The sequence below is a fragment of the Dermacentor albipictus genome, chromosome 4 (genome assembly GCF_038994185.2).
Source record: "Dermacentor albipictus isolate Rhodes 1998 colony chromosome 4, USDA_Dalb.pri_finalv2, whole genome shotgun sequence".
Taxonomy (NCBI): Eukaryota; Metazoa; Arthropoda; class Arachnida; order Ixodida; family Ixodidae; genus Dermacentor; species Dermacentor albipictus.
The window spans coordinates 119,940,371-119,953,571 of NC_091824.1; the positions used below are offsets into that span (position 1 = coordinate 119,940,371).

Below are 13,201 nucleotides of genomic sequence, written 5' to 3' on the forward strand. Positions count from 1 at the left end.
TATCATTTTCTTCTGGCATTTAGAGAGATCACATATACTTGCGGTTAACAAGGAACAAAGTAAGCAAGAAGTGAGCAATACAATCTATTACTAAACAAGATGCACTGCAAAACGTAATCTCTGAAAAAATTAGAGCATGAAAGAAACATGGCACATTCTACCGGTCACTTCTGAGCACTCTGGCGAAGCTTCAAAGGCCGTTTAACAATGTAACTGAACTTTATCGGGACTTTAAGCAAACTCTTGTGATGTTATCAAAACAATGTTACTAACGCACATTGCCCATTTAATACAGTTTCATTGTTAGTTTACATGACCATCAGAGTACTGAAACAACCAGACAAATACACCAACGATAGTATAGACAGGAAAACAACTTATGCTGGGCTCCTTTAAGACACAAGAATCGATACGTGCAGCAATGGTAATGACAACACTGTCACATTATTGACAGCTGGCTATCTAAGAGCGTATGCCAGTGTCGATACTTCTTTGTGGATCAACAAATCAATCACAAATGATGCCTATGAAAATTGCTATTATATTTTACATGTTATTGCTGCTGATGCTGAATTAATGTAAGCCACAACAATAAATTTTTAAAAAGGACTTAATAATCAATAGTAGCATTGTGGCTTAATTGTTTTCTTGTACCCGACTGATTTAAATTGAACAGCAGCATCTAAAATCTTAACATCTTGTGCTGATGACTATATAGGACACAGTGGAATGCTTAAGCCCAGTAATTAAACAATGACAGCTCCCACGACAACATTCACATTCATGATGAAATGCCTATGGTAACAGTGGCAAACATGTCTCGCTGAAAGTAGAATTTTGTTGCTGCTTTCTGTATTTCCTTCGGGAAGTAAAGATTACATTCCTATCACCCCAAATTTGAGCAAGATCTAGAATGAAGCTGTTTGTACAAAGAAGGTTAGGACAACGGAAATTGGACAACATTTAGGACAGGTAATCGATCAGCAGTTGTGATTTTTCCTTAAAATATTCTACTAAACAACATTCAACATCTGCTGAAAGCAGCTAAAGATGCACCAAGAAGAATTTCAACAAAAACTATCACCTGTGAACTATGATTCAATGTGGTAAACACATTGAAGTCTCAGAAATAGAGAGCCATGTCTAATGAAGTGTAAATATTTGTGGTGTCCCACTTCAAATTTGAGAAGTGTGCGTTCTACAAGTACATCACAGAAAAAGCTCGTGTGTTTTGGGAAATAAAATGTCCAGGAAGGAATCTTAATTTAAAAAAGACAAGCACTCAGAATTACTGTTACTATTTTTGTTAATGGAGAGCAACATTAAAACCAGTTGGAATCTGCCAAATATTTTTCACATTGACTAAAAATAATGGTAAGAGAAATTTTGTAGACGATTTACAAACAAATCCACTATCTGCTAAACACGCATTTATGCTGCTAGACAAGCCAATAGTCTGCTATACCTAGCTGGCGCTCATTAAAATAGCAACAATGTCGTCTATATGCAGCATTCGCAATACATGCCCTCGTTTTGTACAGCTCTGTGTACATATCCCTACAGTTCAAGAGATTCAGTTCTACGTCCCAAAACTCTGTAAGCATAGTAGCTTTCCTTCAATCAGTGCAACTGAATGTTTAAAATTAACATTCATGTTCCTAAGTAACCTTGTGCGTAAATGTGTCGTTGAACATGGGGAGGGGGAAAGAAATAAAACTGTGTGGAGTGAAGTACTATAGATGTGTTGACAATGATAAGAGAGCTGTGCAGAGCCTTCTACAGAGAGGGGGCAGAAAGAACATGCAAATGATCTTGCTTAGGCTGTCATCCCATTTTATACCTCAAGTATTTTCTGTTTCGTAAGTCATAGAGGTGGTCTTTTGCACACAAATTATGCATTGTGATGTTGGCCAGGCGAAGGTTGTGATGCCAGACTGCGTGTTTTTGCATTGGCAATGGCTTTTGGACAATGTAAAATATTGCGTGATATAATGCAGACTGCAATTACCACATAGGCCTCTTCTGCCACATACAGGTCATCATCATGTCATTTGAATTGGCAAATGCGATGCAATATTTCCTGCAACTGGGCTATCATGATTTTAGGCCTAGGGCAGCGGCAAACGACTGACGACCACCTTTAGTTCCTAGCCCAAATGATAACCACTTGTGGCATCTGTGGAAAGAACAAATCGCTTTCATTGCAATATGTTGTTCCGCTTTTGCAGTCTTGTGGTGAGATGTGCACCTCACACATTGACTGTCAGAATGTGCCATGCCACCATGTGCTGCATGCAACTGTCACAGGCAACAGCAGTGTGGAGTCCACAATGCAGGTGCTGCAGTTTTGCATGCAGGGAACACTTGTGTGCGAGGCAGGCTTTCCTTTTCATGTTATTTGATAGGCAACAGAGCAGAGCCGAGCCCTTCCCTGCGTGTTATTTTAGCCGAACAATACAGCCTGGGGGCAGTCAGTTGGTCTTTTCCTGTGGTACAAAAATGGCAATGTCCTCGTCACGGGCCATGGCTGTCTGCGACTGCTGCTGCTGCCGAGCCTGCCGCTTGGCCTCCATGAGCCGCTTGCGTGCTTCCAAGCGTGACTTGGCTGCTTCTTCGGCCTTCTCGGATCTCTTTGGACTTGCTGGCACAGACCGAGAAGCCACTTTCTTCGCTGGTCTTGGCACTACCGCTCTTGTGCTCTTCTGAAAAGGACAAGACAGTACAGCGGTTAGACCTATGATCAGAGCTATGCCAGATATACCTGGTCCAGATGTACTGATGGCCTTTTCAAGTAAATCTAAGATAAGCAGCGTGGCTCTAATAAATAGAGACTGAAAGGCATGAAATACTTCCTACCAAGTATATCTGTTAGATCACGGGACCAAGCTATAAAGGGACATTAAAGTGCCACTTATAGCCCTGTCCGACGGCCAAACTTAACGTAATCTTGAGCGAGTGCACTTCGCCATTAGTGTTACTCGCAGGATGTCCCATGGAAAAGATTGATTGCACTAGCTGCAGAACACAAGTGAGTGTGTTCTACAGCTAAACTTGCCTTTCTGACTGGGGAATTACTCTAAATCACCTTGGACTAGTAAAATGTCCTATTCAAAATCCTATTCTTCTTAAATGGGTGCAAAATATCTGAGTATATACTACAGGATAAAATTTACTTTTCTTGAAACATGGTGCCAAAATTTTGACACCTGCACGTCAATGTGACGTCCCGAATCTCAAAGCATTTTCTCGCATTTGGATCATTTTCAGGCCGAAACAGTTCTGGAAGCTTGCTAGGCCAAGTCTTTGGTTGGTTTAGAATGCAAAATAGTCCTTCTTTAGTGATAAGCAATTCACTAAATTTGGGTAGAGTGTCAAAATCCACCTCACGGAAGGTGGTAACTTTAGGGCAGCGTCACCAAACGTTCTCACGTCATTTCTGGCTTACTAAGCTTCTTCTCAGAAGAGGGGCCATTTTGCTGTTGCAGAAGCATAATTTACTAATTCAGCCTAACTTACTATACCCCTTTAGTGTCCCTTGAAGAAAGGGACAAGGAAAAAAAAGTGCCACAAGTGAGTGAAAAATTTGACGAGGCCAAGTCTTCTCGAATTTAAGCAAAAGCGGCCACTTATATCAGCATACAAATGACATTGGAACATGTCCGGGCCCTCCTTTTGCTTTATAGTGAGTGCTGTATTTTTGTGTGTGTACATGCATGGCCAATAACGACCCCTTCTTCCCTTATATAAAGAAATAAAAGCCTAAATGCACAAATAACCACATAAAGCAAGATTCTAATCATTACAGGAGCATCTCAGAAAAACTGTGAACACAAGGCAAAGCTGCAAAAACAATCTTGTCATGCATGCTTAGTCATCATCATTTTTAGCGAGTGGTGCTCTCTGCTGAAGTGCAATATGGCTTTACGGCAATGTGAAATGCCTTAACGTATGAACTCTGCCTTTACAGCAACAACATGGAGCCCCAAGCTCTGAATGAATTTGTAGACATAGGCCAAATTGGCACATCAACTGCACCCCCACTTAACTTGCACAGCAGAACTCCTCCAAGTGTTTCATGGGACCGCTAGAACTAGAACGCTATGGTGCACAAAAGTAGCTTAAAAAGCATATATATGTGAACATGGTGAGTGTACCAACAGTGTCGCAGAAGCTGGGCTTCAGCCTTGCTATAGCAAGGAAAGCATATCAGTGAAGAATGTATTAGCGGGTGCTACTTTGCCTAAGGCTTCTTTTTGGTGTATGATGTATGCGCAAACAAAAATATGGCACATTTACAGGCTAGCATACAGCACCGTTGTATGAAATGCATTATGTCTGGTTCGCTTGTGTGGTAGCTTCAAACAATACAATAGTCACATGGGTTGTACTCACTGTTTCTGAGGGTTCTACCCAATTGTTTGCCTTAAGCATGCTGAGCTCCTCAAACAACATGTGTACATTGTCAACTTGCAACATGACCATGTCCCAAAAGCCAGCCAAGTCAGATCCAGTGGTTGGAAAAGGATCATCAACATTTTGTTCCTAAAGAGAGAGAGAGAGAAAACATATCAACATGCAAATTGAAATTTGTGAATTTGAAAAAGTAAGGCAGTCAGGACTACATAGTGAGCAATGGAATGAAACATATTAATTAATCATAATGATGGGAGAGAAATATGCCAGTATGGATTTGAGATAAAACGTGGCTAGATGATAGCTGACCAGAGGGGTGGGATTGGGCAGATCATGTAATGCACAGAATAGAAAACTGGTGCCGCACTTAGAGTAACTGAACCTTCTAGAGGACCTGATTTTTGCAATGCTAGTGAAGACCTACAATTTCCTAAACTGCTTGCACTAGACTTCCTAGATTTATAAATCCCACAGTGTGACCCCTTAGCGGCATGATGAATTGGCCAGATTCAGCGTAAATTACTTTCATTTTTTCACCAAATGAAATCCCCCGAATTCAAGCTCTCGAATAAAAGCTGCTATATACTAGTACTAGAGCTACAGAATTAGTGCCAAGGGAAGGGAACATAGTGAAGGACGACAGAGGATGTAACCTATTGTATGATGATTATTTCACTGCATATTATCACATTATTTTTACTGTTTTGTACATATTCGCTTGTTTGATATTTACTTCTCTGTTTGCGAGCTCACTTGTATGTCATTTTTGTACAGGGCAACATGCTTAAGGCATGCTAAACTATCACTGGTCTTTTATCCCCACAAAGCCATTTTTGATACGCTACGTTTGACACCTCAAAACTATCATTTACGGCTGGGAAATTGAACAGGAAACCCATAGTAGCATTTCTGATATGCTGTGGCGAGTTTTCACTTCTGGATGGTTCAAGAAACCATTACTAATTACAGTCACCCACCTATAATTCCAGACTCGACAGGGAGTCCTGAACGTCTGAGATATCGAATTAGCCAGAAAATAAGCTACATATCTTTATTATATATATATATGATAAGCGACTCCTACAAAATAAGCTACACCATCAACTTAAAGCCGCCTTGATGGCCTGCCAGGCCTCGGCTGCACAACTGCAGAGCTGGTCTATGGCACAACACAGCGGTTGCTTGACGATTTTTTTTTAACCAGCTACTGTTGCCACGGCTGATCCGGACAGCTATGTTCAGCAGCTCCGCTTCCTGTCTGCACACTTGCGTCCTTGCCTTAGTAGAGTTGCATCCTATACTAATGTTTTTGTCAGCAAAGGCAAGCCACAGTGAGCCACATTTTTATATGGTGTGAAGGCATCCGACCATCTCTTACATCTCCTTATGACGGCCCTCTTAAGGTACTCAAGAGGACAGAAAACATTGTTACCATCGATCTCAACGCACGTGAAGAAGTCGTGGCGATAGACAGGGTCAAACCAGCCTACCTAGCAACCTTGTCATCATTATCTGCTTTGAACGACTTTACAACTGCTGAAACGACAGATCTACCCAATCGCCAGGCATCAAAGGTCGTTTCTAGGGCACCACTGCACCACTTCTCCTGAAAGGGAGGCAACCTTCTGGCAGCCATCGTTCTTCTTTGGCCGCCTTCTATATATGGCTTCCAATGGCGCGTGTATCTTGTGCCTCATGCTTCGAGATTAGAAAAAAAAAGGAGAATAAAAGAGAACTTCTTCTATTCCTGAAATTGGTCTGAAGAGTTCTCACGTCTTTTGCTCACCGACTCACTCATTGTTGTAGTAAACTTAACCTCGGTCCCTATAAATATAATTGCATGCCTGTACTAAGGGTCATAAACATGCTGCGAAACAAGCATTTTAACCGGAGTGTACAAGATATACAGTCAAACCTCGATATATTGAACACGGATACATTGAATTGTTGCATATATCGAACACTTCTTATATCACCTGAAAAATTGCATGCATTGTTAATTTTTCATTTCGAACGGGGTCAGACATAAAATGGATGTATCGAAATGCATCACCCCAAACCACGTGCACTCTGTTGAAAGGCGGCGAGCTTTCCCGCAACGCTCTCGGAAGATAGCGAGGGCGCGATGAGCTGCCGAAGTGCTGTGCACTATAGATGCACACATTAAAAGTGCCGGCTTGGCTAGTTTGACAACATCAATGACGCATTGCATTTGCTGCACTGACTCCTCCTTGGTGCCATGCTCTGCGCCTGCTGCGCCTCACGAGGAATGACGGTTTGCAGCCACAAAGACACGCAGCAGCATGAGCTCACTGGGGAGCGATCAGGGATCGTTGCTTGGAGCGTGCATTTGGTTCAGCCGTGCAAAGTCATCGCGGCTAGCCAATTGCACGTGGCGCAATCGATTGCGTGCTCCGAACAACGATCCTCGATCGTGCCCTTGGTTCATGGATTGACCTGTAAAAGTTTTTACATATTTTTCATGCGATTTTATATATAGAATTCTGGCTATATTGAAGTATTTAACAATCACCGCACTGTTCAAAATATCGAGGTTCAACTGTACTAGTTTTACGACGTCATCGCCAGTAAAAGTGTGTTCCAAGTCACCAGCTTTAAATGCCATGGCATAATGTGGTAAGTAGATATGCGGAAACACTTTTGCGGCTCTCAGTGGTGCCTTAGGCCTAATGTCATAAAACAAACAGCTCAATACTCAGTCCTCAGCATAAGATGAGACGATGGAGAGCAAGTAGCAAGAGTGAATTCAGATCAAAACAGGGGAGTTGCTGCCATGTTGCCTGGTAGCTGCCTGGTTATGACCAGCGCAACCCACTGCACAGACTTCCAGGCAACAAGTGGAATTTTCTGGGTGGCCAAAAACTGGTAATGTGACAAGCGACAGCAGTGGATTGCCTTTCGTGACAGCAAATTCTGTTGCTTGTCGCTGTCACCAGAAAATCGCATGCATGTTGTTGTGCATTTAATCGCTGCCCTAGTTGGTGCAAACATCAAGGGTGGAGTTTTGTGCCACTTGAAACTGCTTGAACAAACACGTAAAACTTGCATGAAAAGCCGCAAATGTTTGAGTGCACAAACGCAACTTATAGGCTTGGCTTGTCCTGCGATTTGGGTGTGATCAGTGCTGCATAGACTAGGCTTCACTAGTTTCGCCTTTATGGAGGCACCACCAACATGGCCAACTACTATACTGACAACATATCAAAGCCCAAATATAGCTATTTCTGCTCAAATCAGGGGTCAAATTAGCATGCCGTTATGCAGGCGGAGCCTGAATCATCGAACAGCATGCAGTAAGATGCTCGAAATTTCTATCGTCCTAGTATATTAATGTGCTTAGCACGTCGTTTGGTAGAAATCCATGTGCGTGCTCTGCCAAAAGCACCATAAAGTCTGTGGGGCCAGTGGAGGTGCCACAGAGCTGTTAGAATAATTGAGCATGTCCATATTATTGGTGTTCGAATTGTCAGTCAGCAACTAACTTTTACTAAAGTAATAGTTCATAGTTGCTTTTTGTAAGAATGTACATTCCATGGCCAGAAATTACGGTGAACAAGTTCTGATTTTCTTTGATATGAAATATTGTGTGGGCATTATGGGTATTTGTGTAGCAAAAAGTAGTAAAGAATATCAATACACTTACAATGTTTTTGAGGCACAGTTCCTTGAACTGTTTAAATTTCTTGGTGATGAGGAGGTTGGCCTTGCCTATCGCTGCCCGTATCCGGCCCTTCATGTCTTCCGAGATGGCAGCCTCATTCAGGTCCTGCTCGGCATCTCTGATGTGGCACTCGAGGACCTGTTGTGTGCTTGACAGAGTAGCCAGGAATGTGTGGCCCTCCCGCACAGGCAGGTCTGATGACGAGAGAGCCTTGGCACACACGGGCGACAGGAGTGATGACGACATGTGTTGCGTGGGCATCATTTGAACAGGCAAGTTCAATGCTTTGTCAACTGAAAGAAATACAATAATTTCCTGTTAAGAATGAACCCTGCTGAGCCGAATTTCTAGATATGCAAAATAATGTGTGGACGTTTGGCTGGTTTTCCATAAACCTGATGCGAAAGACATTCACTTAATGCGAATCATCAATGTGTTTAGGCTGTACTTCGGCAGCCATCGGTAACAAATGGCTTAACAGAACTCTTGGATCAGCAGAATTGCAGGAGGTCAACTGCACAAGAAGCAAATGATGCCACTGGGGACATAAACAGCTACACAAGTGTCGATGACGACGTGGCGACCTGAAGGGCCAGCACCACAGAAACAAAGCCTGGCGTACATGGAGTGAAATACAACATCCAAGCGACGAACTTCATCCACTGGTGACCGCAAGGCAGCCTGCATCAGTATAGTTGGCACCAGCCGCTAGTGAGGCCTCGCGAGACATTTTGGTCAGGCAAGCACTACCGGCAGGAGTGTCCTACATGTGGCGACAAACGTGAGCCAATCCACATGCAGAATTGCTCCTAGCTTCATGCTTTAGATTCCGTTTCGTCCGCTTGTAATGGAATACAATTTTCACAACAACACGAACAGGAATTCAACATTATTGCCTATTGGATGTTGTATGGTGTCCATTATGTTTTCAAGAAAATGGGGCATTATCTTGGATTGGTGCAAGTACTATATTTGAATGTAGAGTCAGAAATAGAGAAGAAAAAATGTCTAGATAGGTGGCATGCTGTAGTAGCTAAAGCTTCAAGGGAACTGGTATCAGACAACCTGCTTTCTCAAAAATGTAAAAAAGAGATGTGGCCATGTTGGATATGCTCCTTGCACTACTCAGCCAGGAGACAATCCCAAATCATGCAGTTGTTTCTAGAAGCAGGCATTCGCATGACTTATAATGGTGTATTTCTCTTCAGACTTTCACTGTCAACATGGCAATTTCGATTCTCTAAGTTCTGAAATAAATGTGCTTTTAGCAGCGACAGAATATTTCGGTTATGCCATAGAGGAGAATTCTGCACATAATTCCCATAAATTGGTGATGGAAAGACATTCTAACAAACTATAATTGGACACAATGTTGCCAAAGTTATTGAACGTGTTTGACAGCGGGACAAATTTTCCGCAATGAAACTGCGATCTTGCCCTTGTTTTTTACTGAAGTGGTGCAGTCCGCCTCCATGTGAAATGCGCGATTTGATTTGAAATACCCATTTGATTTTCTTTCATTCTTGCGAGCAGTAACACCATTATAGAATTGATCCCTTTCATTCAAAACAATTGCTGGAAGCAGCAATACTAGCCGGGCTACACAGGTGGCAACACTTCTCTTTCTCCCCCCGCCCCAGGCTGCCGGTTCAGAGCGAACTATTGCAATGAAAAGTGCTGGGGGAATATTAAGCATATTAGCTATTGGAAAGTTATTTCGATATTAACAATAAGTAATACCAAAAACTGCTACTTTGTCCATTACGTAGATAATAAAACAGCTTTGCACTATCTGTTCACACTGATAGCGGCACAGGGAACATGCGGTGGCGTCTGCCTCTTTTTTAAGCTCCATATAGCGCAAGTCAGCAAAGATTCTGCATCATGCCACTGCTTGTTTTTTGAGATGTGAAGTTCGTTGTAAAAGTTTGCTGCATGTACCGTAATGAAGGAGGTCTTCAGTGAGCCAGTGAAGGCAAGTAATAAAGTGGGGACACTGTCCAGGAGCCACAAGAACCAGATTCACACATAATGCAGCTGATAACAAACTGAATACATTGATGCGTGTTTCTCAACAACATGAAGGCAGTGAACAACTTTTCGGCAAGCTAGGTGAAATGTTGAGGTAGAAAAAGAAGGGTGTGGATGACAAGTGAAGCTGAGTGAAGCTGAGTGAAGCTGAGTGAGTGAAGCTGAGTGTGACCACAAGAGAGCAACGTAATAGAGGCCAAATGGAAAGGGAAATGCAGTCGAGGGTGGAAGAAGACTAGACAGAGTTGTGTTACCAAGTGCACTGGCATGGGATCGGCTTAGCTGATATAGGACAGGGGTAACTGAAATTCCTGGTATATGGTCTCTGTCTTACAGTGCCTTTAAAATAAGCTGATGCTGACGGAAGTGTAACAAAGAAGAAGTGCACCTTCTTCATTGCAGAAGAGACAGCTCAGTACACTGGAACCATGACCTGTTTAATGGAACATACAGTAAGCGGGAGGAAAACGCATGAGAAGGACACAGACAAAGTTCCTTCAAATGCACCCTTCTGGTCTGTTTATTTCAAATGTTGTGCACTCTTCTTTTACCATCTAGCAGCAAAAGAGCAACAGTATAACCAAATAAATAGTGTCACATCCACAAGGCTTTGTTCCTTTGCATCTCATCCTGGCCCCACATTATCATGTTTCTGTTTCTGTGCTACATTTGCCTAAAATACCGAAATAAGTCACCAAAGTTTCCTGTTTAAGATAGTAAAAGGTCAGCTAAGCTACTGAACTGCTCAATATGTCCAGTTCTCAATGTGTTATGAGGCCAGGCAACGTTACTGCTTCAGTTTAGTACTATTCAAATAGAGAAACTACGTTTTAAATTAATTGAATGAAACACCCTAATGCCAATGTGATAGAGCAAGAATAATTGGGTCTATTATAGTACCATCTTTGATGGTTCATTCCTTCGCAAACCATTTTATTTACGTCTTAATGGTGAAAAATTTTTAGAATACGGGAGCCAAGCAAAAGATTTCTCTCACAGCCTAAGCATGCAGCCAGGAGATCAGAAAGAGAGAAAGAGGAATGCAGGACTCTGCACAACTGTGTGTGACATGGCCCATGTATACATGAATTATGTGCAGCAAGAACACGAAGATTCATTCTCGTTTGTGGCCTACGTACTTGACAACTTTCACTGTTGCCTGCATGTTCACTGCAATGTGTTTATGGTGAGAAGTATAATAATATCTACAAATAATAAAATTACATCTATATATGATAAAATAGCATCTGCCTAATGCGGATCATACAGTAGTAACTATAGCTGCAAAGCTTTCTTCATTCTCTGGGCACAGAGTCACCAAATTAAGCGATCTTTTTGCTAGTGTTTGCAATCTCTCACCTGCTTGCCTGCGTGGTAACACTGCTTTGTGGCAACATATAAATTTGCATGCCTGGAGACAAATGAAAATTTCTCAGAAATGAAGCCCGAATGTGAGAAGCACCAGACTGTAACCTGCAGTGCCCTGCTTTGGTGCAACAAGGCATAATGTGAGCGAATACAAAGTTCTGGCATGTGGTTTCTTCAGTGTATGTGCATGCCTGCACATGTCCTCTTAGACAGTAATTAACAGACTGATGAGTGGTGTACAGGGAGGGGGGGTTATCCTGTAAGAGTCCACCTAGTGGACTGACCATTTCAGCCACTGCTGATTGGATGCAGCTGTACGAGTGAGGAGACGAGCGGCCCTAGCCAATCAAGAACGGCCGAAATGGACAGTCCACTAGGTGGACTCTTACGGAGTACCTTGCCAGATCTCTCATTTCTCCTTTACAATGGAAAGCAAATACAGTCGACTTCCATTAATTCGGCCCTGACTGGACCGATGAAATTAATCGAATTATATGGCGGGTCAAATTAAACAAGATGCAGAAAAAGTGCCAAAGCATACTGCCGATTTATTAGGCAGTAATTGTCTGATTCTAACACGTCCCAAATCAAGTGTTCGCCCACTGTCTATGTGCCTAAATTAAAGCTGCTAAACAAAGTACAGATCTAATGCATGCCCGATTTTTGAGCAAATGGGAAAGGGTCAAATATTTGTTGCACAATGGTGGCCAGTTTTCTAAAGTCCGCTTCAGCACACAATTTTAAAATCCTCTTCACCGCATTAGATCAGTGCTATGGCCAAAAGCATATGAGTGCTACAAAGGCAGTTTTAACGCGAGAGCGTTAAAGAGCCTGTGTTGCAGAAAATCCGGCGCCCCGTGTCCAGCACCTGACGTCGCATCGGAAAAAAGATTTTCGAACCATGTTTACCCAGGCCTTCCATATGATGCAAGAAATTGACTGAACTAATTGCATTTCTCAAGCTAAAATACGTAGAAAAATCGTAACCTATGACTTCCGCACCACCTACAGACACGATAGATCTCAGACAGTAATTTGCCTATACGAGAAAACATAATTCTGTTATTCAAAAACTCAAAGAAACCCCTTCACACACCAAATCAACCGTGGCGTCCACCATTCGGGGCGCGCTGGCGCGATGGCTGTCTTGGGGGCCACGGAGCAGTCAGCTTGCCCGTTTTCTTGCATATTAACCCCAGCTGGTGCTCGCCTCCACCAAATCGCGGCCCACGCAAGAGGCCGTGGCTCTGCCATAAGCTCGCCTTTGTGCATAGCATCCGTGGCAAGCATTTCTAGGTAAACATTACGGTTACATATGCTTCAGCTGCCAGGAAGCCTGAGAAGCAGTTGGGGATGTTTGAAAGCTATTGCATTCCACTCTTAAAGGCGAAGCTAAGCGTTTTCCAAATTTTTGGTTTCGTGTTTGATTACACAATGAAGGCAATTTCCGGCGAAATTTTCCTTTTTTAAAAGGTGCACATTAGCATCGGGTGATACCGTAATGAGAAATGGTGAGCTACGGTTATTGCTTGAAAATTTTTATAGAGCAGGCCAAATATAGGCGTTAATGATGGGAGATGACATGTGTTCAACACATTCACTGTACCCTAAGCTCTGCTGTGACAGAGCCTGCCATTAGAGGAGTCTCTCTTGGGTCACCATAGGGCTCAGGTGTGCATGTGACGACTGGCAAAGTTCGAGTTATCT

General features: G+C 42.7%; 2 protein-coding genes across 5 annotated transcripts in view; one reads left to right on the forward strand and one right to left on the reverse strand.

Moving 5' to 3' along the window:
* Positions 1 to 13,201, forward strand: part of LOC135916053 (connectin-like) — a 193,800-nt gene that overhangs the window by 111,260 nt on the left and 69,339 nt on the right. The window lies entirely within an intron of this gene.
* Positions 2,180 to 13,201, reverse strand: part of LOC135916023 (uncharacterized) — a 33,046-nt gene continuing 22,024 nt past the window's right edge. For all 3 annotated transcript variants that reach the window (XM_065449228.1, XM_065449227.2, XM_065449229.2), the window contains 3 exons: positions 8,078 to 8,388; positions 4,393 to 4,542; positions 2,180 to 2,702 (listed from right to left, as the gene is read on the reverse strand). In XM_065449228.1, the coding sequence (XP_065305300.1) occupies positions 2,472 to 2,702; positions 4,393 to 4,542; positions 8,078 to 8,388 (692 nt within the window). In that variant the 3' untranslated portion in view covers positions 2,180 to 2,471. The remainder of the gene's footprint in view (positions 2,703 to 4,392; positions 4,543 to 8,077; positions 8,389 to 13,201) is intronic.